Source organism: Neophocaena asiaeorientalis, unplaced genomic scaffold (genome assembly GCF_003031525.2).
Source record: "Neophocaena asiaeorientalis asiaeorientalis breed wild unplaced genomic scaffold, Neophocaena_asiaeorientalis_V1.1 scaffold433, whole genome shotgun sequence".
In the NCBI taxonomy this organism is placed as follows: Eukaryota; Metazoa; Chordata; class Mammalia; order Artiodactyla; family Phocoenidae; genus Neophocaena; species Neophocaena asiaeorientalis.
In genome coordinates, this window is record NW_020175040.1 from 3,064,078 (window position 1) to 3,091,380 (window position 27,303).

The 27,303-nt window shown below is 59.0% G+C and overlaps 1 protein-coding gene across 6 annotated transcripts; it reads left to right on the forward strand.

The window, feature by feature from the left end:
* Positions 1 to 1,138: 1,138 nt before the first annotated feature.
* On the forward strand, positions 1,139 to 27,180 carry ZXDC (ZXD family zinc finger C). Of its 6 annotated transcripts, none has more exons than XM_024763371.1 (10): positions 1,139 to 1,417; positions 3,435 to 3,587; positions 3,676 to 3,754; positions 4,777 to 4,907; positions 8,178 to 8,348; positions 10,879 to 11,528; positions 12,375 to 12,437; positions 13,027 to 13,111; positions 24,822 to 24,946; positions 25,666 to 27,180. In XM_024763371.1, the coding sequence occupies exons 1-10, from the start codon at positions 1,285 to 1,287 to the stop codon at positions 25,822 to 25,824; spliced, it is 1,749 nt and encodes a 582-aa protein (XP_024619139.1). In that variant the 5' UTR covers positions 1,139 to 1,284; the 3' UTR covers positions 25,825 to 27,180. The 6 variants fall into 6 exon arrangements, with proteins under 6 accessions (XP_024619139.1, XP_024619142.1, XP_024619141.1 ...); XM_024763374.1 differs by having other exon boundaries at positions 26,664 to 27,180; XM_024763373.1 differs by having other exon boundaries at positions 24,822 to 25,808.
* Positions 27,181 to 27,303: the final 123 nt, after the last annotated feature.

Below are 27,303 nucleotides of genomic sequence, written 5' to 3' on the forward strand. Positions count from 1 at the left end.
AAAGATTGTTTCCTTCATTGAATGGTCTTGGAGCAATTTATTTTTGGCACAAATTCTTACATATAAATGTTTCCTGTTCTTTTCAGTATTATTGATGTACCTTATTTTATTTATTTATTGGCCGTGTGGAGAGACCTAAGTTCCCCAACCGGCATTGCAAGCACGGAGTCCTAACCTCTGGACCACCAGGGAACTCCTGAAGTACCTTATTTCTTCTTTTTTAAAAATAAATTTATTTATGGCTGCATTGGGTCTTCGTTGCTGCATGCGGGCTTTTCTCTAATTGCGGCGAGCGGGGGCTACTCTTTGTTGTGGTGCCCGGGCCTCTCATTGCCGTGGCTTCTCGTTGGGGAGCGCCGGCTCTAGGTGTGCGGCCTCCAGTAGTTGCGACGTGCGGGCTTAGTTGCGGCAGGTGCGATCTTCCTGGACCAGGGATCGAATCCGTGACCCCCTCATTGGCAGGCGGATTCTTAACCACTGCTCCAGGGAAGTCCCCCGAAGTACCGTATTTCTGAAGAACTTTTAATAATACATCATTCCTCAATTTAATACACATTTACTGAGCGTCTCCACTGCTAGCATCTGGGCACACAGCTGTGAATGACTCGACAGGGTCACCGTCCTCACGGAGGCTTCACTGGAACAGGGACGAACTGAACAACTGTAGTTGAGACTTGTCTGAGGGGCGGGGGGAGGGCACTCGGAGAGAGGCCCCCCGCACCCAGGCTGGAACCCGCTCGTCCTGCGGGAGGAGGGGGAGCGGGGCGGGGGTCCGGTGTGGGGAGCAAGGACAAAGCGGGGCCGCTCGGGGAGGGGGCGCAGCCGGACCTGCGCTTTGTTAGATCACGGGCGCGGCCGGCGGAGGACTGACCCGGGGCGGGGGCACGGCAGCCGCGGGGTCATCGTCCCGGAACGCGCGGGTGAGGCGCGGTCGGTCCGGGCGGGGACGAGATGCGAGGCAGCGCACACTGAGGCGGCAGGACCGCTCGGAGCTACAAGCCGCCGGACCGTCCCCGACCCACAGGCCCCGGCTACCGCTGCCCCGAGCCGCAGTGCGCGCTCGCCTTCGCCAAGAAGCACCAGCTCCAGGTGCACCTGCTGACGCACGGCGGCGGCCAGGGCCGGCGGCCCTTCAAGTGCCCGCTGGACGGCTGCGGCTGGGCCTTCACCACGTCGTACAAGCTCAAGCGGCACTTGCAGTCGCACGACAAGCTGCGGCCTTTCGGCTGCCCGGTGGGCGGCTGCGGCAAGAAGTTCACCACCGTGTACAACCTCAGGGCGCACATGAAGGGCCACGAGCAGGAGAGCCTGTTTAAGTGCGAGGTGTGCGCCGAGCGCTTCCCCACGCACGCCAAGCTCAGCTCGCACCAGCGCAGCCACTTCGAGCCCGAGCGGCCCTACAAGTGCGACTTTCCCGGTGAGCGGCGCCGGCGGGGCCCGGAGACGGGAGTTTGAGGCAGGTCTCGTCACTTAGAAAAGCTCCGTCCGGCGTGTAGGCGCGTGCCCCGGGCTGCAGGGACGCAGGGCCACGCGGCCCAGGCGAGGCCTTAAGGCGCCGAGGGGATGATCGCGGAGGTGCGGTGCATCCACTATTGTGACGTTGAAAGCGTTGTTTCCTTCGGGCTTCACAGTTGCGTAAAGTTCTGAAAGTCGTCCTTATCTTCAGACGGAGAGACTCTGGGCAGGTGGATGCTGTGGGCGGAGGGGTCTTTCTCCGCTGTGAGTGCCCTGAACTCTGTAGCTGCTCTCGCGGGGAGTGTGTGTCTGCACGAGAGAAGGTTCCCGCCTGGGAAGGAGGGGCTGCGGTGCGGGGGCCACGCTGCAGAGCCAAGGCAGGGAATGGGGGCAGTGGGGCGGCCTGGGGGCAGGGTGCCCGAGGGCCTCCCAGGTGCCCTTCCTTAAAAGAGAAGCGCGAGTGTGTGCCCGGCGACCCTGTTGATGCGTCATGGACGCGGAGTGCGCTCCTTAGAATGTATGTTATGAAGCGCACTCACATGTGGGATTTTGAAAGGGCGGAAGAAAATTCACGTTACCAGGTTCCCGCGTTTTCTTCCCACGTGCTCTGGCCTGTCCTGTGCACCCCGTCTCCGTGGAGAGCATGGCTGTAGGCCACTGATTCCGAACGCTTGGTCCCGCATTCGGAATCTGGCGGCGGTCTGCGGGCCGCTCTCTAGTAAAAAGCTCAGGGTCATCCTTCTGAGCACGATACCAGGAGGACCAGGGGTCCAGCCTGCTTCTGGGCACGAGGTCACCCTGGGGGTTTTGAGGTGAATGGTCCGCGGGGTGTTGGTTTGAGGTGGGCGGGAGCAGGAGAGGGACCAGTGAAGCTGCGTGAATGTTCCAGACCGGAGGGTCTCGAGGGGTGACCCAGGCAGACGCAGTGGGGCGCTGAGGAGGCTCCAGTGGGAAGGATTGCAGAACTGGGTCAGGAGGCCTCACTGTCGGTTGGGGGAGGGTGCTTCTTGCTGGGCCAGAGACTGACTCAGCCTGTTCAGACCTCCCTGACGGAGTGTGAGAAGACACCAAGGCCCGAAGTAAGGAATGGCTGGGGCTGCTGGGCACAGACACGTTTGTGCCCGAGAGGAGGCTTGTAAGGCATTTAGGAAGATCGGCGTTTCCCAGTTAAGTGTCGCTGTGAAAAGTGGGGTTCCCTGGGCTGTCCTGCAGAGTGCTGTGCGCACCTGGCAGCACCATAAAGGCTCTGAGAAGCGCTGCAGCGGACTCCTGGTCAGCATCTCGTAGCCTCGTGTTTTCTGCCCTGTTTGAGCACTGAACCTTTGTGTCGAAGGAGAACTAGTGATGTGCAAAGTCTGGTGGCTCAGCTGGGGTTGACGATGCAGGTGGTGGAAAAAGGCCACGTGAGCGAAGAGGACCCCGGTGACCCTTGACAGAGCAGGGAACCCCGAAGAAATGGACCAAAGGGAGAGAGAAGCGCGCTGCCAGAGGCCGGGCTGCCAGCCGCCAAGGACGTCCGGGGGACGTTTACGAGGGTGGGGGATGCGGCCTCGCTCCCACAGGTGAAAAAGTCCCAGGTGTTACTGCAGTCGTTTGCAGCCCTTCCACGCTCAGCCCGACCAGGCGGAATCTTGTTCCTTAGTCTCTGATTTCTCTCGTTGGGTTTCTGGTCTCACATGGGCGACCTGGGCAGTTGAGTTCCCACCGTGTCCACAGGGTCGGAGCTACAGAACCGGGGGCACGGCTGTGCTGGAGGACTTTCTCTTGATCTGGTGCTGTGTCTCCCGGTCACGTGGGGACAGGTGGCCTGTGTGCACCCCTACTTTCGCTGCGAAGGTTTTCACTGTCTGGAGATGCTCCCCAGTCGTCGTCCTCCGCGTCTGCCCCAGTGCACGCAGCGCCCTGGGGTGGTGACTGGGTGAGCCGCGTTGTGTATTCTCGTCACGCCAGTGAGCAGGGTTTGTGTTTTCTCTGTCCAGGCTGTGAGAAGACGTTCATCACAGTGAGCGCTCTGTTCTCCCATAACCGGGCCCACTTCAGGGAACAGGAACTCTTTTCTTGCTCCTTCCCTGGGTGCAGCAAACAGTATGACAAAGCCTGTCGTCTGAAGATCCACCTGAGAAGCCATACAGGTAAGAAGCCGGGGGCGCCTGGACCCCACCTGCCGCCGGCGCAGCTCACGTTTGTAATCGCGTGGTGTGATTCTTTTTCCTTTCTAAGGCGAAAGACCTTTCATCTGTGACTCTGACAGCTGCGGCTGGACCTTCACCAGCATGTCTAAACTCCTGAGGCACAAAAGGTAATCTCTACATTTTGGTTGAACTGTCAGTTCTGGAAACAGGTGAGTCGTTTGCTAGTAGAAGCCAGTGGGTGGAATAATCTTTGGATTTCTTTAAGCTATAAAAAACAAACCAACGTGAATAACTTGGAAAATTCAGAAACCTTTTAAGAAGAAAACCACACAGAATCTGATCCCCCAAAGTCAGTGTTTTCTGTGTGTACTTGTTTTTAAGTTTAACTGGTATACTTAATATGCAGTTTGATATTTAAAAAAAATTAAGGTTATGGACTAAGCCTTCGTCGTGTCTTTACAAACTTCCCGCGGCGGTGATGACGCCTTGGAGGACTGGGCGTCTGTGCAGGTGGCACTCGGCGCCTGGCCTGTGTCCCTTGTTCGGCCTCTCAGCAGCTGTGACGCTGAAGCTCTTGTTCTCCTGTTTTTGTTTTGTTTTGTTTTATACATTTATTTATTTTTAATCTTCGGCTGCGTTGGGTCTTCATTGCTGCGTGCAGGCTTTCTCTAGTTGCGACGAGCGGGGGCTTCTCACTGTGGTGAGTGGCCTTCTCTTTGTGGTGGCTTCTCTTGTTGCCAAGCACGGGCTCTAGGTGCGCAGGCTTCAGTAGTTGAAGCCCGTGGGCTCAGAAGTTGTGGCTCGCGGGCTCTAGAGCGCAGGCTCAGTAGTTGTGGCGCGTGGGCTTAGTTGCTCCGCGGCCTGTGGGATCTTCCCAGACCAGGGATTGAACCCATGTCCCCTGCATCGGCAGGCAGATTCTTAACCGCTGTACCACCAGGGAAGCCCCTTGTTCTCCTGTTTTGCATTGGGAGCCAGAGAGGTTGGGTGGTTTGTCTGTACTTGCACAGTTGGGGTCTGAGGTGTCTACTTAGAGAAAGACTGTGTGTACGTGAGGTGATGTCCCCTGCAGTGTGGACAGCCTGTGTAGCAGCGGGGTTGCTGAGCGGGGGAGGTGGCTTCGTCAGGGTCTCTGGGAGGCTGCTCTCTGGTTGTGAGTGGTCACTGCCCGTTGCTCTCTGTCCCGCAGGAAGCACGACGAGGACCGCCGCTTCCCCTGCCCCGTCGAGGGCTGCGGGAAGTCGTTCACCAGGGCCGAGCACCTCAAGGGCCACAGCGTCACCCACCTGGGCACCAAGCCCTTCGCGTGTCCCGTGGAAGGTAGGTGTGAGCCGGCCCCACGGCCGCCTGGACGCTGTGCGTGGAAGGTGCTTCGGGGTGCGTCGTGTCGGCTGCGCTGTGAGGTGGGCTCGGCTGGTTTTAGCCGGTGGCCGGGTCTCGGGAGCAGTGTGTCGGAAAGAGCAGATTCAGAGTGAGGCCGCGGGACTGGGCCCTGCGGGGGGCGCTCTGCTGAGTCCCCTCTGGGCTTGACGGTTGTGAGGGTCCACTGAAGGAACACGTGAAGAAAGCCCATTTCGGCACGTGGCGCGTGTCTCGGACTCGGCCGTGGCTCCTTACGCTGTGACTGGACAGCGGTGAGGCCAGGCTGGCGTTTTAGAGGCACGATTCTGGGACGGCGGGCCGGGTCCCTTGGGGTGTGAAGTTGAACACTGGCTCCTCCCCCCCCCCAAATCAGTGACCGCAGGCAAGGCTCTCTGGGCTTCAGTTTCCTCACCTGGAGAAGGGGATACCAAAGACCCGCTTCCAGCTGAGCAGTGTCTGGAATGTAGCCCAGGTGGTCTAATCAGACACAGGCCCGCCTCTCCCCAGGGCTCCGGTTGGGGCCGCAGGTACACAGCTCACGTGCAGGGTGCTTGGCGCACAGAGGAGGTCACCCAGAGCGTTCTTGGGGTGGGGGAGTGGCTCCCAGTAGGCAGGGGCGGTGGAGGCAGAAGGGCCGGTGTGGGCAGCAGGCTGAGGGCTCTAGGCGGGGTGATGGGGCCACGGTGGAGGTTTAGGCTGAGTCTGGGGTCCTGGGCAGATGGGCCGGTGCCTGGGCAGGCGCTGGGAAGGGAGGGGCGGCGTAGACGGCAGAGGCGGGTGTTAGAGTGCATGGTGCCTGGCGAGGGTTCAGGAGCGGGTGCTGTGGAGGGCGTGGCGGCTGGGTCAGCGTCTCAGTTGAGACGGGGACGCGGGGCACAGGCAGGAGGTGGGTGCGGACGTTGCTGACATGCTCGGGAGGCGGGGCAGGTGCTGCTGGGGCCTGAGAAGCGGGCTGGGGGCGGGACAGGTGCCGCGAAGGCGCCTGCTTCTGTCCAGGGGGGCTGGTGGGGGCCCAGCGGGTCAGGGAGTTTAATTAAGGGCCGAGAGGACATCAGTAACCTGCCGCTGCCGGCAGGTCGAGCCCTGGGAACTGCCCCGCGTGCGGGTGGGCAACAGAGGGCGCCCCGGGAGGGGCCTGAGGAGGACGCGAGGGGCCAGGTGGGCACTGGGCCGGGAGAACACCAGGTTTGGGAAAGGAGGCCAGTGGGCCGGGGCGAGGAGCTGAGGGGCCGCGGGCGGCTGGCGAGACCTTGGGGGGGAGACCTTGGGGGGGCGCCCTAACCCCTGCGGCGATGGCGGCGGCGGGTGGGCGGGGCGAGGCTTCCCTCCTTGAGGGGATTGAGGCAAAGAGGAAGGGGCCGGGCTGGGGACGGAGGAGGGAGGAGTTTCCTTTTGGTACGTGCATCCTTGAGAGCTCTGCGCTGGTCTGACACAGAGGGTGACCGGCAGCGCTTGGTCAGGGGTGTGGCGGTGAAGGCGGGCTGGCGGAGGCACCCCAGGACCCTCTGCCACACTTGCCGAGAGCTGACAGTTCTGGGGTCTGGGTGATTGCACCATTTCTCTGGTTTTGTAGGCGTTCGGAACATTCTCAATAAAAAGTTAAGAGGCCGCCACTCCCCGCCGTTCCCATAGTAGTAGCCGGAGGAGGAGAGGACGGGGAGTGCAGCACGGCAGCGAGTGTGGACGGGGGCGGGCTGAGGGCGGCGCGTGCCTGGTGGGGCTTCTCTGGGCCCACGGAATGTGGGTGCGAGCTGGGCAGACTCCTGACGAGCTGGGGTTTGGAGGGAAGTCTGTCTTTGACACGTTGCTTCTGCCCTTCCCCTGGCGGGGTGGTAGCGTGGTAGAAGTGCGTGGGGCTGTGTGTGAATATCCTTAATTTGTAAAGCAGTGACACAAGCCTCAATAGATTATGTCGTAATTAGGAAGACGTAGTCGTTGACGCACATGAAAAAATGGTCCTACTTCTGATCGTCAAAGGAAATACAAATTAAAATGATACCTGCGTTGTTCCCTGTCGAATTCGCAAGTATCTCTACAAGTAGAAACTCTGCTGGCAGCAGCACGGTGACGTCCCTGTGGTGGTCGACCCCGCCCTCGGGAAGGCCGTGCGATACGCCTGGAAGTCTCTGCGAGGGTCCCAGCTGGGGGGGGGGCGGTGTGGAGCACGCGTGGCGACAGGGCCCCCGGGGGCAAGACCAGAGATGTCTCTTCTCTCTCGTGTTTCCCAAGTGCCCCGTCCTGAGCCTGACCTGAGCCTGACCTGGCAAACGGGTGTGAAGTTTTGTTTGAAAATGAAATCAGTTCAGAACTGCTCTCAGGGGTAGCAGAGCCCTTACTGCCGTGGCCGTATCCTCTCTGCGTAGCCTCTTTTCCTGCAGTAGCCCTCCTCCAGCCCCCAGCGACCCCGTCTCCTTCCCTGTGGCGTCCTTCCTGGGCGTCGTGAGTACCGTGGAGGCCCCGCTTTACAGGGGGGGTCGAGACGGCCGTACACGGGTGGGGCCGGTCCTGCAGCTCCCCACAGCCTGGCTTGGCAGCCCCTTGGCCGTACCTCCTTGCTGTGGTGGCCACGCCGCCCGGCACCTCAGACGTGACCTATCTCCTGAGACCTTCCCTCCTCGGGGGGTGGGGGGGGGCGCTCTCCTCTGCTCCCGGAACGCTGGGTGGCCTGACCCCGGGCTTTATTCCGCCTGTGTTAGGACAGCTGGCTGCTTTTGTGTCCCTACGAGGTGACGAGCTTGTGGCCGTCAGGAACCCCTCTTCCCTCCCGTGACCCCGCCGTGCCGAGCTCCAGCAGTGGGACGTCGGGGCGTGAAGGAGGGTGGCTGTATCTCCGGGTCTGCCTGTTTCCCTCTGCCCCGGGTGTGTGTCTGCTCTGCGGACTTGGGCAGGGCCAACTCCGGGCTCCCCTCCTGCCTCTGATTCCCGGCCATCTGCTCGGCCCGTCTGGGCAACAGCTTCTCAGGGGCGTAATGAGAGGAAGTGGTGGGTCTCTGGGGTGGTCTCCAGCCCCAGCTGTCACGGAGTCGCAGGTTTTCTTCAGTAGCAGCTTAGTGGAGGCGGTCAGCCTGCTTGTGCAGGTCACGTGTCCTGTGCGGCCGATGCAGGACTTCAGGCTTCCTCGTGATGCTGCCTGAGGGCGCTTGCCGGGGGCCGAGCGGGGACGTGCCCCGTCTGGGTGCTGCCGGGACGGGGACCCTCAGGCTAACACGCGTCCCTCTCTCTGCCCAGGGTGCTGTGCCAGGTTCTCCGCACGGAGCAGCCTCTACATTCACTCCAAGAAGCACCTGCAGGACGCGGCCGCTGCGAAGAGCAGGTGCCCGGCGTCCAGCTGCCACAGGCTCTTTGCCTCCAAGCACAGCATGAAGGCCCACGCGATCAGGCAGCACCACCGGCACCCAGGTCGGCCCCGCGCACGGCCCTGAGGGCGCCCGGAGTCCACGGGACGCGTGGCAGGGACCGCAGCTGCCACGCTGCGTGGCCCCGTGGCCTCTTCTGCCGCTTCCCGCCTCTGACCCTGTCACCTGCCCTCTCGTCTCTGAGCGGCTTCCACGGGGTTGGCCCTCGTAGCCTGGCCTTCTGAGTCTCTCCCTGTGACCTCGTCCTGTATTCCAAGCCTGCCCCCCATTGCGTCCGACTCCTTCAGCTCCTCCTGTCCACCCCAGTGCCCGGGAGAGTCCTTGGAGACAGGACAGACCTGTTCCTGGACGTTCTCGGGGCAGAGCGCGAACCACGACGAGCCCAGAGGGGCGACTCTGGGCACATGGACCTGGCCGTCCTGCTACCCGGGGGCCTGGGACTGAGAATCCCGCCCCGTGCACCGCCCCTGGGCGGGCCTGAGGGTCTGGGTGGCCCGGCGGCTGCCTCTCCCTAGAGCCGTCCCAGCGCCATGCTCTGTGGCCCGGCAGGCCTGCTGCTCCTGGCAGGGCCTGGAGGGTGAAGTCCTAGCTGTAGCTACCTGAGCAGCTGCTGCCAGGCCCTGCTCGGTGCCACCTTTGTGACAGGCCTGCCCGGCCTCAGGCATGGCCACTTCCCCGCTGTGATCCTGGGAGGAGCACCAGTATGTGAAGCACGTGTTGGGTAGGTGATGGGGGCGTGTGGCCCCAGGCCCTGCATTTATGCTGTGGTGTGGTCTCGTGTCAGGTAGGTGATCAGGGGCGTGTGTCCCAGGCCTGGCGTTTACGATGTGACGCGGTCTCGTGTCGGGTGTGTGACGGGGCCCCAGGCTTGCCTCCTGATAAATAGGTACCTGGGAGCATCTGTTTATTGTGGACGGACTGTGCCAGGCCCTGAACTGGCTGCGCGGGTCCCCCTCACGTTGGTCCCAGGTGGGGCTCACGTTGGCAAGGAGGTGCCGGAGTGAGGTCGTGGTGTGGCCTGATGCTGGATGCTCTGTGTAATGTTTGTTTAATGATTTTTGAATGTGGGCCCTTGCACGTTGGCAGGTCTCCAGTGAATATTTGTGGAATCAGCAGAATGCTGATAGGAAATTTATGAGCGTACTGGTGTCTGTTTGCCTAGATTATTATTGATTTTCTCATAGGGAGCTGAATCATCAAGGTTATCAAGGAAACTTCTGAAAAAGAGACGTGTTTCCAGCTTTAATTACTTCAGAGTCACTGCCCTTTCAGAGCGTTTCCTTGGTACTAGGTGATGATTGAAGCAGTGACAGGTTGATCCGGTTCTTAAACTTTGAAGCAATGTGACAGCTGCAGGTGAGAGATTCTGCATTTGGGTGTCGTTTATTTCCTTTTGGGGGGATGGCGTCCAGAGTAGATTCTTCATAGGTTCACAGCAGAAGCATCGTAGGCGCTTTGACGTGGGGTCCACGGCTGGACAGGGTGAGCTTGGGATCAGCTCAGGGCTGGGAGGGAGGGATGGTGCCGGGCCTGGGTGTCGGAAGCCGCAGGAGGGGGGCAGTCAAGGCCTCGTTTGGCAGCTGTGCCCGAGTTCTTTGTGCTTCCGTTGCCTGTTTGCTTGGTGCCTGGTGAGCCCCAGGATTGGGGTGATTGGGTGTTCTTGTGTGTGAGCCCTCAACTTGAACATCCACTGAAGCTTCCTTACAGTATGTTAGTGTTCCGTGTTCTCGCAGCGGTCATCTGATTCCTTACAATCTTAATTGAATAACAAATAATCAAGTATTGGGAGAGCGCTGCCCTGCGGCAGCAGTGAGGTGAACGAGGGCGGCTTGTTGAGGGCCAGGCCCTGTGTCTGCCGCTGAGGGGCACAGGCGCCGGGACCCGCGGCAGTGGGGGCAGTGGGGCCTGGAAACGGAGCAGCTCCATCCAGGAGGCCACGGCCGGGCCTGCAGAGTGCGGTGTCTGCCGTGCGCTCTCCGCAGCTCCCTGGGGGCGCCCTGCTCCAGCCCAGAGGCAGGCGGGCCGGCAGGCCAGGTTTTCCCCGCTGTCCGTCCCTGCCCTTGCGCCCTCTCGTTCTGGAGGAGCTGCTTGTCGCGAAGTGGGCAGAGAGCTGGATGGGACGTGGACCCACGTAGCTGACGCCAGGAATGGCAGGGAGCCAGGGTTCAGCGTGGCCCGAGGCCTGCAGGTGCCCGCTCCGCGAGGGTGCTTGGTCTCCTGGGGTGGCTGCTCGTGGTGGAGTGAGCTCAGGGTGTGAAGCCAGTAGGACTGGGGTTTGAGTCTTGCCTCTTCCGTCTCTGGGCGGTGTGACTTTGGGGAGCGTCGTTGACCCAGGTCTCGCCCGTCGTCTGGGAGATGCCTGTGGGCTCGAGGCTCCGGGCGGCGTGGACAGGGCGCCGGGTGTGTCCCCCACAGTGCCTCGCTGCAGAGCCGTGGTCGCCTGCGGGCCAGGCACCGGCGGCGGGAAGAGCCATCCTTGTCCCCTCGGTGGCCGCCTGCTCACGTCTTGAGCACATACAGAGCTCCCTGGTCTCTGAGGGCCTGAGGTCACCAGAGCGTTCCTTCCTTTTCAGACCTCTTCCCTCCGCTGGGAGCTCCAAGCGCGCTCGCGCCCAGCAGTGACCTCAGCAGCCCCGGCCAGAGCGAGTTCAGCAGCGTGGACCTGGCGGTCCTCTTCTCCGACACGCCTGGCGACAGCGGTGGTGCCCCCAGGACCTCCGACGAGGCGCTCCGCACTGGAATCCTGACTGTCGACGTGACTTCTGTGAGCGCCTCTCTCGGGGGGGGCCTCCCTGCCAGTCAGGCTGCCTCAGGGCCCATGGGCCCCCTGGTCTTGGTGGCCCACAGTGACGTCCCGCTGGGCCCGGACAGGCCCCTCGTCCTCGGGACGGCAGCCACGGTTCTCCAGCAGGGCAGCCTCGCTGCAGGTGACGTGCAGGCCGTGGACCCAGGGGCGCTGGGCTGTCTGGTGGCTCTGCCCATGAAGAGCTTGAGTCGGGACCCCCAGGCTTTGACCTCTGCGAGCGGCCCCCAGGGAGACAGCAGTGCCCCAGAGCTGCTGGTTCCCATCAAAGTGGAGCCAGACTCGGCCCCCGAGCCCAACGCCGTCAGACAGCAGGCGTGGAGCGGAGGGGCGCCGCGGCCTGTGGAGTCCAGCCCTGCAGAGGAGCTCGGGCCTCGGAAAGACGCGGGACTTGGTGCGGGGACCGGCGGCTTCTACTTGGTATGAAGCGCTCTGTTCGGTCACGTCTCACACCCGTCGTGCGGTGTTCTGGATTAATCTGCGTGCAGACGTTTCTTAGGGGTTTGCGAAAGGATGGAGCTCCCGCCTGCAAGTCTGGAAATCTGAGCTCCAGTCTCGAGTCTGGAACGGACTGGTTTTTATGGCCTTGAGCAAATCGCTTCACGTGTCTGAGCCTTAAATTCTCGCTTATTTCTAAAATGAGGGGCTTTGGCTACATGGTTTCTAAGGTCTTTTTGAGTTCTGTGATTTGGTGATAACGTGTCTTTTCTTGAAAAAAGCTGAGGTATTTCATAATGATGAAACGTTCTGCATTTGAGCTTATCACGTAATAGCAGATCCTCAGATGGAGTCGTAGCCAAGAGGAATTGGGACATCAAATGTTTCTTAAGGCTTAACGGAAACTAAAACCATGCAAAAATTTTTAATTTGAATTAACAACAACAAAAAAAGGGAGTGGTCTGGGAGCCTTTGTCTCTGGAGGGTTATAAGAGCACTTCTCCAGTTGCGAGCCTTGGCAGTTAATATATTTTAACTATATTTATGTCAGTTATACATTTAATATAATTTAAAGTAATCTAATCAGAGATTCTTAAGAGAACGTCTTACCTCAGCCTCAGGTGGGAGTGATCGAGTAGGTTTTTCTTTGTGGTGCAGGTTAAATGTGACGGCGCTGTTTATATTCAGAAAGTTAAATCTTATTTTACCGTGATATAAAGAAAAGTTACTCCTTTGAATCGGCGCTCTCTGTGAGGGATGCGGCAGTGGCCGAGGGCCGGCGGAGCACGAGACTGACCCTGACCCTGACCCTGTCCGTTCTCTCACTAGCTGTGTGACGTGGGCCAGCCTGGCGTCTGTGAGCCCAGAAGGCGCGTGGCGAAGGGGCCGCAGGTACGCCCGAGCCTCTCTCTGTGGGGATGGGGGTTCCACCGTGTCCTCGCAGGGCGTCCGCAGGGCTGCGGCGCTCCCAGTCCCGTGCGCGTACGTCAGGTCCCTCGGAAGACGCCCCGGTTCGGTGATGCACTTCCCGCTCTGCTTGGCCGGTGGGACCCCGAGTGGAGCAGCTGCCCTGAGCAGCCGCCGTGGCGCACAGGGCCCGGCCCCCGGGGTGGCCCAGCGGGCGTGGCGTGACACGTCCTGCAACCCGGGGAGGGGCCGCAGTCGGTGAGTCCTGGTCACTGAGGACACACTGGTTCCGTGTGTCAGACAGCAGAGTGGCCTGCAGTTCACTTTCTGTGTGAAGTATTTTAGTATGTTTTAGACTTTAAGGAATAAACTTTGCTTCTCTGGAGAGTAAAATCACGTATATGGTTCCAACTCAAAAGTCCGTGCAGCTGTCGCTGTCACTGGATGTGGTATTTGATTCTCTGAGCCTTTGCTGGGGTCTGTTCAGGAAGCAGACCGCGCGCTCAGTAGGTCCCCCGCTCCCCTCCCTCTACTGTTTGGGTCCCGTGACTGATACGCTTTTCTTTGGTCTCAGGAAGGCGGGGGCTCAGCAAGAACTGATTCCCGAGCCATTCAACTAGCCAAGGAAAAAAAGCAGAGAGGAGCTGGGAGCCACACAGGTGAGGCTGTGTGCGGGGAGGGGGCCGGGCGCGTCTCGTGGAGCCCCCCAGGGGGCGTGTGGCGCTGTGGATCCCCAGTGCAGGACCGCTTCTGATTTTAAAGTGTCGGCGTCTTGTTTGAATTTAAAGAAAAAACACCAGACAGGACCTGCTAGTTTGTGACCTCCTCCGTCCATCCTGAAAATGGGGTAGTGGGCACAGTGCTTAAGGGAAACTGAGTCAGTCCTTTTGTGAAGGTGACGCTGAATTCTTCAAATAACGTTATTTTGTAGATTTCATTGTATAAAAAAGTTTATCTAAAATATATTTTAAAACATCGAAAGGTATGTAGGATTCGCAGTATACTAGTTTACGTTTTCTTTTTCTTCATGTGACAGGGTCTTATTTCACGTAATGGCAGCGCCCTCCTCTCTGGGGCGGTAAATAGTGCCCCCTGGTGAGCTGGACAGTTTTGTTTTCATTGTTTTTGTAATATTTCAGCGTTATCTTTTTAAATACAAGGACACTTAAGAACATTCCAGGCACTGTCATCACCTCTTTAGGAGTTAGCAGTACGTGTTCGCTTAAAGTCAGTATCCAGCCAGCGTTCCCGTTTTCAGTCGTTTCAGATGCCATGAATGCTTTTATGCCTGTTTATTCTAATCACCCAAGTAAGGCCCGTATTTCCTGTTGGTTGTTGCATGTCTGGGGTCTCTTTCACACTCGGAGCCCCGCCCGTGTGCGTGTGCGTGTGCGTGTGTGTGCGTGCGCTGGAGGCTGGGCAGTTTGCCCCGTCAGGTTGGCGGGTCTCACGCTTCAGGGTAACAGGTCACCGTCTCCGTGTTTCCTGTAAACCAGGCGCTCCGGCTGGAGGCTTTGCTCTGACTCGACTTAGAGTCTGTGGGGCCCTGACGGCCAGCCCAGCCGCGGACGCCCCGGGTCTGGACTGCTCATCGTCAGGCTGCAGGAGGACGCTGATGTCTTTCCCATTTCAAGCTAGAAAGTCAGCAGAAATGTCTACATTTTTCTCTGAATCAGTTTTCAAAATAACGAGCTAGCTGGTTTCTTTGCATCCTCCAGGGGTGGTCAGGGTACTTTATACGCTCATTGACTATCGACTTTCCAGGGAAATAGAAATCTGGAACCTGTCCAGTGTGCAGCCTGCACACGTGACGGCGGGGGAAGAGCTTCTTGGGGTGTGCAGGTTCACCCTCGCTCACCTTCGCTCACCTTTGCCCCGCGTGACCTGGAAAGCCCTCTTGTGTCCCGTAACAGCCAGGAGGTAGGGGAACATAAATAGAGACCCGCAGCCCCTTTCCAGAACCCTCGGGGCCTAGCTGTGTGTTTCCCTGACCCTTTACTTTGGAGGCATTTTAGACTTGCAGAAACACGCTTCCACGTGTGTTGTCCTCAGTCGCGGTGCCCTTCACCCACCCTCCCTCGTGTGGACGTGGTCCGAGATCACGTGTGTCCACAAAGCTGGGGAAGGACCGGGGCCACGGGCCACTGATGGGCTCGGACCTCACGTGCACGAGACGGTCCCCTAGGGCCCTCTTCTGCCCAGGGTCCTGGGTCAGCCCCTCGGCCTCTTCCTCTGTGTCTGCTCCTCGACCTTCCAGAGGCTCCTGTCGAGATGCTGGCCCTTCAGTCCAGGGCGTCGCTCCCTTCGGGTCTGTCTGGTGCTTTCTCTTGATTGGACCAAGGTTGTGTGTTTTGGGGGGCCCAAAGTGAGGTGCCCTTGTCCCTGCATCTTGTCGGGGTCCATGCAGTAGACTTATTGGGGCAAAGCTGACATTGGCCCCTTGGTTGAAGTGGGGTCCTCTGTGTCCTCCATGGTGCAGTCCCTGCTTTTCCCTTTGTAGTGATAAATGTCTGTTTCGAGGTGGCTGCTTTGGGCTGGAGTGCAGCCCTGCAGGATTACCGCACTCTCACACCTCCAGCAAGTGTAAGGGTCCCTGTGACTCTCTGGGTTCACGAATTCTCTAGGAGGGCTCAGAACCCATGGTTGTGGATTACCGCAGCAAAGGGACACACAGTACAGTCGGCTGCAGGCAGAGGACACTCCCAGCGAAGCCACCAGCCGCCCTGTCCCTGGCGCTGTGGTCAGTGCTGACGGCCCCACCCCCTCCGGAGGCCGAGCTGCCCCTGTGGCCCGAGGCTGCCACCCCGAGTCACATTGTCAGACTGTCTGAAGGGGCCTGTCTGCCAGATGGCGCGCTCCAGAGGCCTCGAGACTCCTTCCCGGGGGCTGGGCCACGGGGCGAGGTAAGCCCGGTCCCACGCTGCGCCGGGTCCGTTCTCCTCACCCGCCCGCTTGTTCCGCATGTGAGGACGGCTTGGCCTGTGCTGTCATCGCTGTGGCGGTCTGACGGTGATTTTCCATTTCCCTCCGCCTGTGCGTGTATTACTTAGAATCTTCTGGAAGGGAGGGTTGTCCCTTCTCTCCCCTTATCAGCGCAGTCAGTTACATCAGTACGGGCTCGAAGACACTGACGTCCTTCGGCGTAACGTCACTGGCGCTGGGTCATAATCGATACTATCCGTGTCGATTTGGCCACTGGCAGCTCTTCTGGTTGGATTCCTGTGCCCTCCTGCCAGGCACTCCCCTCACTTGTTGGCACCACCAGGACCAGCCCTGGAGCAGCCGCTTCTCAGGGCGCCCGTTCCCACGCTGGGTGCGGGTCGTGCCACTGCCTGTTGCCCCAGGGCGCTGCTGCCTCGGGACGCCCGGTGGGCGTGCTGGGAAGCAGATTCACGCACGTGAGCCCACGCTGCTGTGCTTCGGAGTCAGCGTGTTGCGTTTTAGGGTGGGGGTGTGGCACACACATTCCGTATTTCTCGCCACGCCTAGTTCTGGTGCTGGCTTTTTAGTGAGACGCACTCACTTAAGTGAGTCAGTAAGACTGTGAACTGCCTTCACGTGCTTTTGGGTCGCGTGTCGCTGCTGCGTTCTCTTTGGCACCAAACTTGGGAGAAAGCTGGGTTTGGGGACTTCCTGGGTTTCGGGGTGTGGTGTAATAGGTCCGAGAGTAGAGAAGCTGCAGCAGCAGGACTGCTGGTGGAGTCGAGTCGCGTAAGCACTGTGGCTTCGCGGCGTCGCCGCGGTTCGGTGCAGCGCGCCCGTTGGTTCTTAGGGAATGCGTAGTCTGAACGATTTGAAAAGTGGACGTGGGGTCTACAATCCAACGCTGTTGCCGTTGGGCTGCTACTGAGTGCTGAGGTTCCCCCCCCTCAAACCGAGAATATTTTCTCAACGTAAAAGAGAAACTTTTATTCTTGAAGCTGACAGTTAGCAAAATAAGCTTAAAAAAAAAACGTACCCGACTTCAGAACTGTGAACGGATGTGCCCTTTCTGCTCTTTAAGGGCAGGGAAGGGAGGAAAGCATGGTGCCCGCTGGAGGAGCTGTAACCAGCAGAACACACACGTCTGTGTGACAGTGAAAACGTAAATGAGCGGGACTCCCCCACTGTTTTTTTTTTTTTTTTTTTTTTTTTTTTTTTTTTTACCCTGCATCGGCAGGCGGACCCTCAACCACTGCGCCACCAGGGAAGCCCTCCCCCACTGTTTTGACGGAGACAGAAAGCAAAGCCCCGGCCACACGATGTCCAGAAGAGACGTATTGTGGACGGGAGTACGTCCCAGAAGAGACGTCCCAGAAGGACGGGAGTACTTAGAAGGTTAAAGTTAAGACAAGATAGAGCAAAACAAAAAACAAAAGTTACAAAGTAGGGGTTAATACTACTATCAGAAGCATAGAATTCAAAGAAAAACAATTGGGACAGAGAAGGCTTTTCCTATGTTCAGTTGCTGCTCACACATAATCGACAGTCTTACCGTGACTTGTGACCGTCTGTGTGAATGTTTATCTGAAAACGTACAGTAGCGAACAGTACGAAGTAAGCACAGATGGAACTCCAGGAGAACTGGATAAAAACCTAGCAGTACTGGGATTTGTTCATTTAATTATCTGCAGAACAAGCAGAACAAATAAAGATGTAAGATATGTTTACAGTGGGATTAGTAAAGTTGTAACAGGTGCTACTCCATGACAGTGGAATATTTATATAAGTTGAACCGAACAAGTTAGGCGTCAGGAAAACCATAGCAAAGTCTAGGAAAAAACAGCTTGGCACTACACGTTTTTGACCGTAATGTGGTAAAAACACAGTAATAATCACTTGGGAAACAAAATGAAGCTTAGTAAGAACTCTTGGGTGAAAGGGGAAACAGGAGCTGGTTAGAGGCTTCCGGGAGGAGCGGGTCGCCGTGTGCTGGCGCGAACTTGAGCAGGTAGCCTCTCGGGCCCCAGCCTTCCCTGTGAAACAGGCGGAAGAGCACCTGCTGGGGGTCCCGACGGGCTGGGGGTTCCCGAGGGGCTGTGCTGGGCTGAGGCGGGTGCAGTGCCTGCGGCCCTGGAAGGTTGGCGGTGGTGGTTCCGTGTGGGAGGGGCGGGTGCGCCGAGCAGGGCGCCTTCTTGATCAAGGAGGAGGGGCTGAGTCTTTCAAGACGGAAACAGAACAGACTAAGATGAGTCAGAAATCCTGATTTTGACACTTAAGTGTGAAAACCTACTCAGATTTTAAAAAAAATCTGTGTGGGTCAAACAGAGCAGCCTTAAGTGGGTACAGCTCCTGGGCTGCCATTTGCTACATCTGTCTGAGCAGTTTTACAAAGGACAGGGGGAAGCGCAAGTGAATTCCACAGATTCAGCGGGAAGTAAATAGAAATCCTCTGTACTACCTGATTGTAAGTTTGGAGTCCTTGCAACAAGATGCGTGGTTTTCCAAGAAGACAGATCATCGTTACTCAGAAACCAGGGTTGGATGCCGTGGATGGAGTGGAGTGAGTGTTTCCGGGGCTGAGCTGTGGGCGGGTCTGCCCCTGGTGGAGGCACGGTCGGTGCCCTGCCAAGGGGCCGTGGGAACGGGAATCGCCCATGGCCTGGGTGTCTCCAGGATGGTGACTTCTGAAAATAGAACACCGCTCCCCAGAAAACACACTTGGGGTTCGGCAGCGCGTTTGGTCTGCTGTCCCACAGCGGGTTAGGGAGCCTGAGGTGATTGCAGTAGGAAGTCTGCTACTCACGTCTCACAGGGCAGGGTCCCTGCGGAACGGTACTGTCTTCTCAACATATCCTCTCTTTATTCTAAAAATTGGTTTCTGTTCCTGATGGAAATAGGAATGGAAGGAAGGTTCTGTAGCCAGAAGCCAACCCACCCTAACGGTGGGTCACCTGCTTGGACTCACCGCCGTCGTCCCCTTGTGTCAGCGTCGTCCCGGAGCTTCTGGCCCTTGAAATAAACTGAGAGGAATGAGCGAGACCTGCAGGGAGGGGATAGACGGTGACTCAGAAGAGAACCCGAAGGACCCCCGGAAAGTGATGGGGCTCAGGTGTTACCCAAGTGCCCCGTTTCAGCCGCAGGAGTGCCCTTTGTGGCCGCAGCTTGGAGGAAGGACAGTGGAGAAGGCGCCCTTCGCAAGGAGGACATTTCCCAAGTGGGCGGGACCTGAAAGGGGGGGGACAGAACTGGCCTGAGGCGCGGCGGGGAGGAGGCTCCTGCGATCACAGTGATCAAGGAAGACAGTAAGTCGGGAGGGGCGTGGGCATCTCGAGGAGCCGGCCCACGAGGCTTCGCGGGCTCGCGTGGGGCAGAGGCCCCGTGTGGGCTTGCGCAGGGGAAGGGCCGTTCTGGCGAGGCCCGGGTCCGGAGGGTGCGCTCAGCACGGGCCCTTTGTCCAGAGCAGCTGGCTGGGAGCGTTTTGGGAACGAGCTCGGAGCCAGCGGGAGGCCAGGCCGCTGGGGCCTCTGGGTCACTGTCGGAACTGGGCTCCCGTGAGAGCGTGATTAGAAGAGGGACGTGGTATTTTCTAAAGGATTCTTCCACCTGTCCTTGTGAAAGTAAGCCATAGGGACACGGCGCAGGCAAGGAGAGCAGGGGCTTCTTGGGGTCCCCCACTGAGGTCAGCGTGGTGCCGGTGTGGGTGCCCCGGGCCGGCGGGGCCGGGCCGCTGAGCACACCCTCTGACTAGCGGCGAGGGCAGCTCTGCCCGTTCCGTGAGTGCGTGAGGGCCTCGGGGGACCCTGCGACCCAGGCAGGATGCAGACCCGGGCCGGGGGTGGGCGCGGGACTGGAGAGCGTGCAGGGAAGGCTGTGGGTCTCGCCGGGCGCTCACGGTTCATGCTCACAGACCGTCCGTACGGCCGTGGGAGCAGATTAAGGAGAGCAGCGGGCAGGGCCGTGTGTGCTTCAGGCCCCGGCTTTGCGGTTGGGCGGAGGACTCCCGGCCGCGTAGACCGCCCCCTCCACCGGCCCTGGGCCTGGCTGGCTGTGCGCGGCGCACGGCCCTGGCTCGCTCTGCGGGTCCGTCCGCCTTTCTGGGTGGGTCCTCACCTTGCCCTTCCCAGCGGGCCCAGCTTGGCCTTTCCGTCCTGGGAGCGGGGCAGGAGGAGGGGACCAGGACCTCGCTCGCGCTGCGTTCCCTGGCCCGTTCCGGCGGGGCGGCCCTGCCGTGGTTCCGGCCCCGTGTGCTGTCCCCCTCCTGGACTCTGGGGCGGCAGTGCCCGCCTGAGGTGCTGCTGTTCTTTAGTGCGCCGTCACCCACGTCCCTGTTGCCTGCACGGAGCCCCTCTGGGTGCCACTGGGCCCCGACCGGCCCCCGGCGAGAAGCACCTCTGAGGGGCGGTGACGTTGCAGCTGCTTCTGTGACCACAGACCTCGCTGAGGGCCCCTCGGCCCCTTGGTGTTGGCAGGGTGCCCCTGCTCCCTCATCAGCGCGTGTGGGTGTGGGCTCGTCTGTACGTCCCTGGAAACACACACGCCTGTACTTGGTGCACGGCTAGCAGCGTGAGCTTCGGCACACGGGTGCCCCGTCCCGCCCGGTGTCCCACAGAGTTCCTCGTAGGGCTGGTCCTATGCCCTGTGTCCTGGGCTCCCCCACACCCCGTTCCCTCTCCACGTCCTCACGGCAGCCTGAGGCGTGGCTACTGATGCCCCATTTTCTGGGTAGGAACTTGAAGGGGACGGACCCCATGGTGCAGGGCTGCAAAGTCTTCAGGGACCTGGCGGCACCACGTCGCACGCAGAAAGGCCGTGTCTCACCAACCGCGAGTGTGGCGGATGCGGTGCTCCTGGGGAGCCAGCACGCGGCCCGGATGACGGCCTCTCTCGGGTTGGGGTCGGGGTGGGCACTGTTGTGTACTCACCGATGCCGAGCAAGGCAGTTGACAGAAGTCCTTATGGCTGATTTTTAAAAATCATGAAACCTTCATCCTTAGGAACCAGAAAGATTTCCCTAGTAAGCAAGTCAGACTGGCAGCGTCGTTTCCCATCACGGTGGGGAAGAGGCAGCCGGGCAACAGCACAGGGGCGTTAGGCACGTCTGCGGAAGTCGGGAGGAGGGTGGGTACGTAGGGAGAAGTGGTGACTGCTTTCCGATGACGGTTATAAACCCAAGGGAACTGACTCCAGTCATTAGAAATAAGAGGGAAGGACAGGTAGCTCATTGCACAATGAACTTGCAAATATCAGATTCGTAGCTTTTCTATTAGAATAAACCGAAAAAAAGTAACGAAAGACGGACCTCACTCATAATGGCATTAACAGTAACAAGGTGTCTTGGGACCCCCAGTGACAAGGACGCCGGGCCTGGATGAGGCCTGCTCAGGGCCTCCCCATACCTGGCTTGAAACGCCTGCCTCTAGTGTTGATTTACATCTTTTATTCAGTTCCTTGAAAATCCCAAAGGAACTTGAAGCCCCCCGTCAGGCTTCAGTTCCTGTGGAAGATGAACTTGGTGAGACTCTTGGTGCGTCTTCAGGAAAGAGGAATGGTGGGAGGGCCCTGGGGGCTGAGGCGGGCTGGCCCGTGGGACACTGGGCGCAGAGCAGAGCGTGGGGTCCGGTGAGTGGCTCTGGTGACGCCGGCTTAGTCGGGGAGAGAGGAAGTGGCTTCTTAGTTGGCCTGTGCTCCACCGCCCCGGGAGACCACGTCCTTCGTTTCGATGGTGGTCGTTTTCCGTGTGTATAAAGTGCATGTATGTCCTTATCTGGAAGAAGTGATACAGTACTCTGCTCTTTCCTGTTAATAACGTGAACGTCTCTCCTTGTGAATGACCTGTTTTTATAGCGCGTCTTCTCGACAGCTGTGTAGGACTAAACACGTCAGTGAATTCCGCCCCAGTGCCTCTGCGTCCACGCTGTGTCCTGTCGGGTCTCCTTCCTTGCAGGAATGCAGGGAGCGGTCCCTTGCTGTGTTCTGTGGCTCCGACGAGGAACCCCAGTGGGGAGTGACCACGTGGTCCCCCCGCCCACTGGGCGTGGAGGGCAGGTTCTGTGGCGCAGGGGTGTGCTCGCGAGGGCCTCGCGGTGGAGCTGGGGTGGGCGCGCACGTGGTCCGAGCTGGGTCTGTGCTGCCGGCCTCACCTGGTCTCGCTGGGCCCTGGGAGGGCAGCTGGGGGTCCCGTAGTTCACGGATGGGCCAGGGGTCCGGCGTGCAGTGTGGAGTCCAGCTCACCCTGCCGTTTGAGGCCCGAAGAGGGTGGCCTTTTGAGGTCTGCTTAGTGGAAGCGTGTCTGCTGGCTGGATTTACTCTCCTCTCCCTTCAGGTCACCCAGCCCAGATCGGCATTTTGGATAAATGTGGAGAATACTCAGTTCGGTGTGAAGCTTACCTGCCTGGTAAGAGTTTGTGGGTTTCCACCATGGAAAAGGAAGTTTGAGTTTTCTTCTGCTCGGCTTATTAATTAGATGCGTCACGTCCCGTTTAGCGCCACAGCGTCTCACTGGTGAGGACTCGGGCTGCACGGTCGTCGTGGGCTCCGTGTGGCGACCCTCGGTTTGCGGCCGCGTGCCTTCAGGCATCCGCAGAGATGGACTTCTCCGTCACGCTCGGGCGTGGGGTTAATTTGTGGTCGTCTTGAGTGCCGACGCGCTGCCCGATGGCACCGTCTGTCATCTGGGGTCGTGTAACAGAACACCCACCGCGATGGCTCGAGCTGGGAGTCTGGGCAACGCCCGCTCCGTGGGGGTCAGGGTCCCCTCCTCGTGGTGCCGACAGCGGTGCTCTGCCTGGGTCTCGGGCGTGAGAGGGGCCTGGGGGGCCGCAGCCTCCATGCGTTCTCTCCTAGGGTCACGTCGGGGGCCACTGCAGGCTCTCCTGCCCCTTTCCCCCCACAGACGCCCGCTGTGTCTACACCAGCCTCACCACGCCCCTCGCGAGAGTGCGGAACAGGCCAGGGTCTTCCCGAGCCCCTCGGCCAGGCCCCGTGGGTTGGTCCGGGGATGAGCCCTGTACAGGTGGATGTGGCCAGTTCGCCCGCCCACCCTCCGGCAGGCCTCCCAGGGGCGCGTCGAGGTGCTTGGAGTTGGGGCGTGTGGTGGGCCCGTGGGGGGCGCTCTTCCCCGGAGACCCTCAGCTTCCCAGCCCCCGCTGCTGCCGCGAGTCGAGCTGCTGGAGAAGAGGGTCCAGGAAGGCCGGGCGGCACAGGCACCCGCACGAGGGCCGCTTTCGGCTGCGGGCCTCCTGTCCCGGGCCCGGTCGTTAATCTGGATGGGGGCGGGGAGCCCCGGGCGAGAGAGAGCCCTTCACGCCAGCGATTCCTGTAAATGTAGCCATGGGGTCTGTGGGGTCACCAGATTCCCAGACACTGGATTGAAGGTACACGGTGAAAAGAGGACTTCTGTGGTTTCTTCCAGGTTAGGTGTGTGCTGATACAGTAGTTAAAACTGACTTCGCTTGGTCTTAAGAACAGTGATACTCTAGTTACTCGCTTTTCAGCAGTGTGGACCCGTCTTCCGTTAAGTGTGAAGGAAATGCGGAATCGTGATGTGTAGAAACAATTAGTGGGGTTTATTTCTGATTTGTACATGTGATTTTTACTCAGTTTCCCCCTAGGTGAGCAGCACACGTGCCCACATTCATGAATGAAAGCAGAGCTTTGATCATAGCTCTCGTTTCACAGATAACTTAGAGCGCGACCCACACAGCTGGCACTGAGTCACTGCAGCGTAAGTAAGGAGAAATGGCCCAGGTTCATCTCATCTTTATGCTGTATGACTACCTGATGAATATTAGATATACATCATTTAAATCTTGTCTGCTTTTAAAACCGACTTCAAAAGATGCATTATTTGGCGCCTTCCTTAATTTAACTGCATAGTGGTTTGTGATATTGCTTGAACCGTGTCTTGATACGTTCATTTGGATTAAAAAATGAAGGCGGACCGTTCAGCAGAGTAAGGCTGACCATGCATGTCACATGGGCTTCGTCCAACATCAGTGAGCTGAACTTTCAGCTGAACAGCTGGGATGAAACTAAAGCACACAAGCATTTTATTAAGACATTTTTTTAATTGGCAGAAATGTGTGTTTACCAGTCTCGGCGCTCACGCGGACACGAGCCACCTGGGAGCAGGCCGGCAGTGCACTCCTCTGGATGCGTTTTTCAGCGTAATTTTCCTTTTAATATTTTATAATTATCAAAGTTTAGTGTCTTACTTTGACGGGGTTTGCGTTTCTGATAATTGCAATGGTAACTCACTCTTTCAGACGAAGAATGTTCACTTCTAGAAAGTATATTTAAGAAAACTTTAAAAATAAGCAAGATTTCAATTTACGTACAGATTTGTATTGCGGGGAAATATCTGAGGGTGATAAAAGGCTTCAAAGCATAACGATGACTCAGGTAAAATTCCAGAGGTGGCTGGAACAGCACAGGCCCCAGGAGGACGGGGGGACGTCGAATTCCTCCCTGTCGAAGGGGAGGGAGTGAGTCCTGCTGGGAGCAGCAGGGGCGTCAGGCTCCTGGGGCGGGCGGAGAACGGGGGCTGGACGCAGAGGACACACACGGAGGGGCGTCGGCGGTGAGACCCCGGGGGTGGGGCCCGCAGGCTGGCTCGTCGGGCCGCAGAGCCAGCCGTGCCCGGCAGGAGGGAGACAGAACCTAAATAGCCGGCCAGCGGCTCGTGGTTCTCATCTTTGACTTGAGTTCAGTCAGATGTTTTCCTGAAGACGTGTTTTCTGGAAGTAGCAAGTCGTTCAGCCTCGCTTGTTCTTTTGGCGTTGCTGAATTCAACAACGTTGAATTGGGTGCTTCTGTTAAGTGAGCTTGGATGCCGTAAGGTTGTCTTTGTGAAGCCGTTCCACGCCTGTGTCCGCCCAGCAGTGGCAGCGCCTCCACCCCTGGGTGCTCGCTCTGCGCTGGGCTCGGTCCTGCACCCTGAGCACATCCACGTGGTCCATCCTCCCCACCCTGCAGTGGGAGCCCCAGGCCGGAGCTCAGCTCACCTGTCCAGGGTCAGGGGGAGTTGGTGGTGGAACCAGGCTTGAATCCAGGGTTCCTGTGTCAGAAAAACCCTTTCTAGGTGTTAGGATGTTTTCTTTCTTCTTTGTGCTTAATTTTTTTAAAAAGCACGTTGTCATGAAACCAGGAAAGTGATGATTTTTGCGAAGGAAGCTGGACAGAAAGAGCCATTTAGCAGGTGCTGAGGTGCCGGCAGGGGGGCGCGGGGGGGATGCAGCCGACTTCCCTCCCTTCTTTTTCCGTGAGCTTGGTCATGCTCTGTGTGTCAGGGACCCTGCGTGCCCCAGGCTTCGAGGGTGAGGAGGAATCCACCCTTGAGGGTCTGTGCAGAAGACACGAGAGCCTTGCTCAGCTTCTAAGCGGAGGCCTGGTCTTGGCCTCTTCCCTCTGGCTGAGCGGCCGTGAGTCTGGGGGCCTTGTGTGTTTCAGGAGCCGCGGGGCCCGCACCGAGCACAGGGGAAGGTGACGTCCATGCCGGCCTGGGAGCCTGGCTGTGGGGCAACCTTGCAGTGCCCGGCGTGGCTCTGCCGTGCGTCCAGGTCCAGCTGCTGCAGGTAAGAGCCCGTGAGCTGTCCTGCCCCTCCTGTCCGTCACTCCACTGTGTCCGCACTTCCCCACGCATTCCCCGCGTCCAGCTCCCCTGCAGCCTGCCCTCTGCACTCCATCCCGCTCCTGCCTGAGGTCCCGTGGCCGCACCCGCAGACAACTGGCAGTGCGTCTGGCTCCTTGTGCTGCCGGGTCCCCGGACTTGGCTTCTGTCCTCACGGGGCCGGGTGAAGGCGGCGTGCCCATGCTGTGCCAGGATGCGCCCGGAGGAGGTGGCCTGTGTGGAAATGGTGCCGAGCTTGTTTCTCTCTTACTTTCTCTGCCGCACTGAGGCCCTCAGGGCAGGGCTGGCCACCTCTTGGGCTGCGCCGGGGCCATTGCGGACCTGCAGCTGCGGCTGCTCCCACCTCTGTGGCTCTGGGGACACTGTCACCTTCAGCCTCGCTTTCCAGGGGCTGGAAGATGATTTGGAAGGGTTTTGGGAGAGAAGAGGTTTAAACGCTGAGGATGTATAGCTCTGACCCAGCCTCCTTGAGCACCTCTGTGTACTCGGCTCTCGGGCCGCGGGGCCATGCAGCTGGGCCTCGAGCTGGGCTTGGGGGAGGGCTCCGGTCACTGCTGGGCCTCAGGCCGCCCCTGGAAGGCGGGTGCGCTGGGTCTGCTGCGTCTCAAGGTAGCGGGACTCCTCGGGCCAAGGTGACTGAGCCGTGTGCGGTTGCCTTCCCAGGATGACCCCTCAGGGCACGTGGTCTTCCCGTTGGCGCCCGGCCCACAGCCTCCTGTCTCCCAACCCCTGCTTGCTGTCATGCCCGTCTACGTCCTCCAGGTCTGGATGCCTCTTTGCTCTTTGGGTTTGTTGACACTCGTGAAGCTTCCGGCTTCCTGAGGTGTCTCCCTGAGGCGGCCTTGCACGGGACTCGCTGGGTGGGTTGCCAGGGTGTTTTTCCACTTTGTGGAAGAGTTGGCTAGGAATCGAGACATAAAAGGTGGAGCGTACAGCTGGGATTCACTCATCACAGTAGATGGGGTGGAATTTGATACGGTCTTCAAGGGTCATACGTTTAGAATCGTGGAAGTTGGGCGGGCCAGATTTTAGCCTGTGGGGAAATGGGCTGAGTATGGGTGGCAGTGGATAATTGAGATTCGGGTATAAAATAACGATGTAGCTTACCCAATTTCAAACGTTTATGTGAGAAACAAGCGGTAATTTTGGTTTTCTTATATTCGAATTGGGCCATTCGACATTTTCCGTAACGTTAGAAGTGAATGTTGAACGGAGCACGGGGTGGGGGTGAACCGGAGGGCGTGCGGTCACGGCGTCTGGACGGCCTCACGGCCATCCCCTCCGTCCGTCGGGTGTTCCTCATCTCAGGGTCGTGTACGAGTGAGCAGGGGGTCGCTGTTCCCTGGTGGCAGGCTGGGTGGTGGTGGTGGTGCGGCCACGTGGCTGGAGCCCGTCTGCGCTGATGCCGCGGACGGCAGCTTGTGACCGTGACTGGGAGTGGGGAGGGTCAGAGGTCAGGGAGGACAGTCCCGTCTCTGAGGAAACCCAGAGCAGAGGACCGAGTTCACCTTTGCTTAGTTTTGTTGATACTAAAATCCTTCAAGGAATATATGCTTAAAATAGGGGGAAGACGAGCGTTCTCAACGAAGGGAGGCCAGGGGCGCGTGTGGGCCTGCGCTGTGCCGCGGTCGCCGGGCTCACCACTCTGCTTGGTTTCGCAGGAGGTGCTCCCTGCAGCTGGAGGGGCCGCTGGGCCCGAGGACGTGTGGAGCTCGGGCAGCACGGTCGGCCTGTGGGCCCTGCAGTGAAACCAGCTCTGCCCGGGCCGAGGGCGCCACTTGGAAGGCTGGCCTCGTTCTTCAGAGACTTCGGGTACATTTTCGCAAGTGTTTCTCTTACGTTTTCATCAGGGACCTGTCTGGGGCCGTACCATCCTCTCAGGGCAGAGCGTGCCTTTCCCCCGCTCGGCTGTGCACGCAGCCTGCACCGCCGAGCTTGCTGCGCGCCTAGGGACGAGGACAGAGCCTCCGCGGTGGCCCGACGGGGCTTCAGCACTCGGCGCAGCGTCTGGCTGAGAGCGAACAGGCTGTCCCCGCCCTCGGTGGGGGTTTGCGGTTGAGCTGGGGTGGCACCGGGTCTAGTGGCCCAGGTGGCCTGGTGTCAGGGGAACATGACGGGTGACGAGGCCCCCGGGCCCTGTCGCAGCCCCTGCACAGACCAAATATAGAGTTAAACCTTTAAAGTGATGATTTTGAGTTCTGTATTTGGGTAGTAACGTCTAACGGCAATCGGACGGCGGTCTGTACAGCCATGTTCTGAGCACTGAGGTGTGTGCATTGTTGAGGGTGGCCGTGTGTTTTC

Coding starts and splice junctions, on each gene's coding strand:
- ZXDC (XM_024763371.1), top strand. CDS start 1,285: ATGAAGGGCCACGAGCAGGAGAGCCTGTTTAAGTGCGAGGTGTGCGCC. Junction 4,908..8,177: donor CTTCGCGTGTCCCGTGGAAG/GTAGGTGTGAGC, acceptor CTCTCTGCCCAG/GGTGCTGTGCCAGGTTCTCC. Junction 8,349..10,878: donor GCAGCACCACCGGCACCCAG/GTCGGCCCCGCG, acceptor CTTCCTTTTCAG/ACCTCTTCCCTCCGCTGGGA.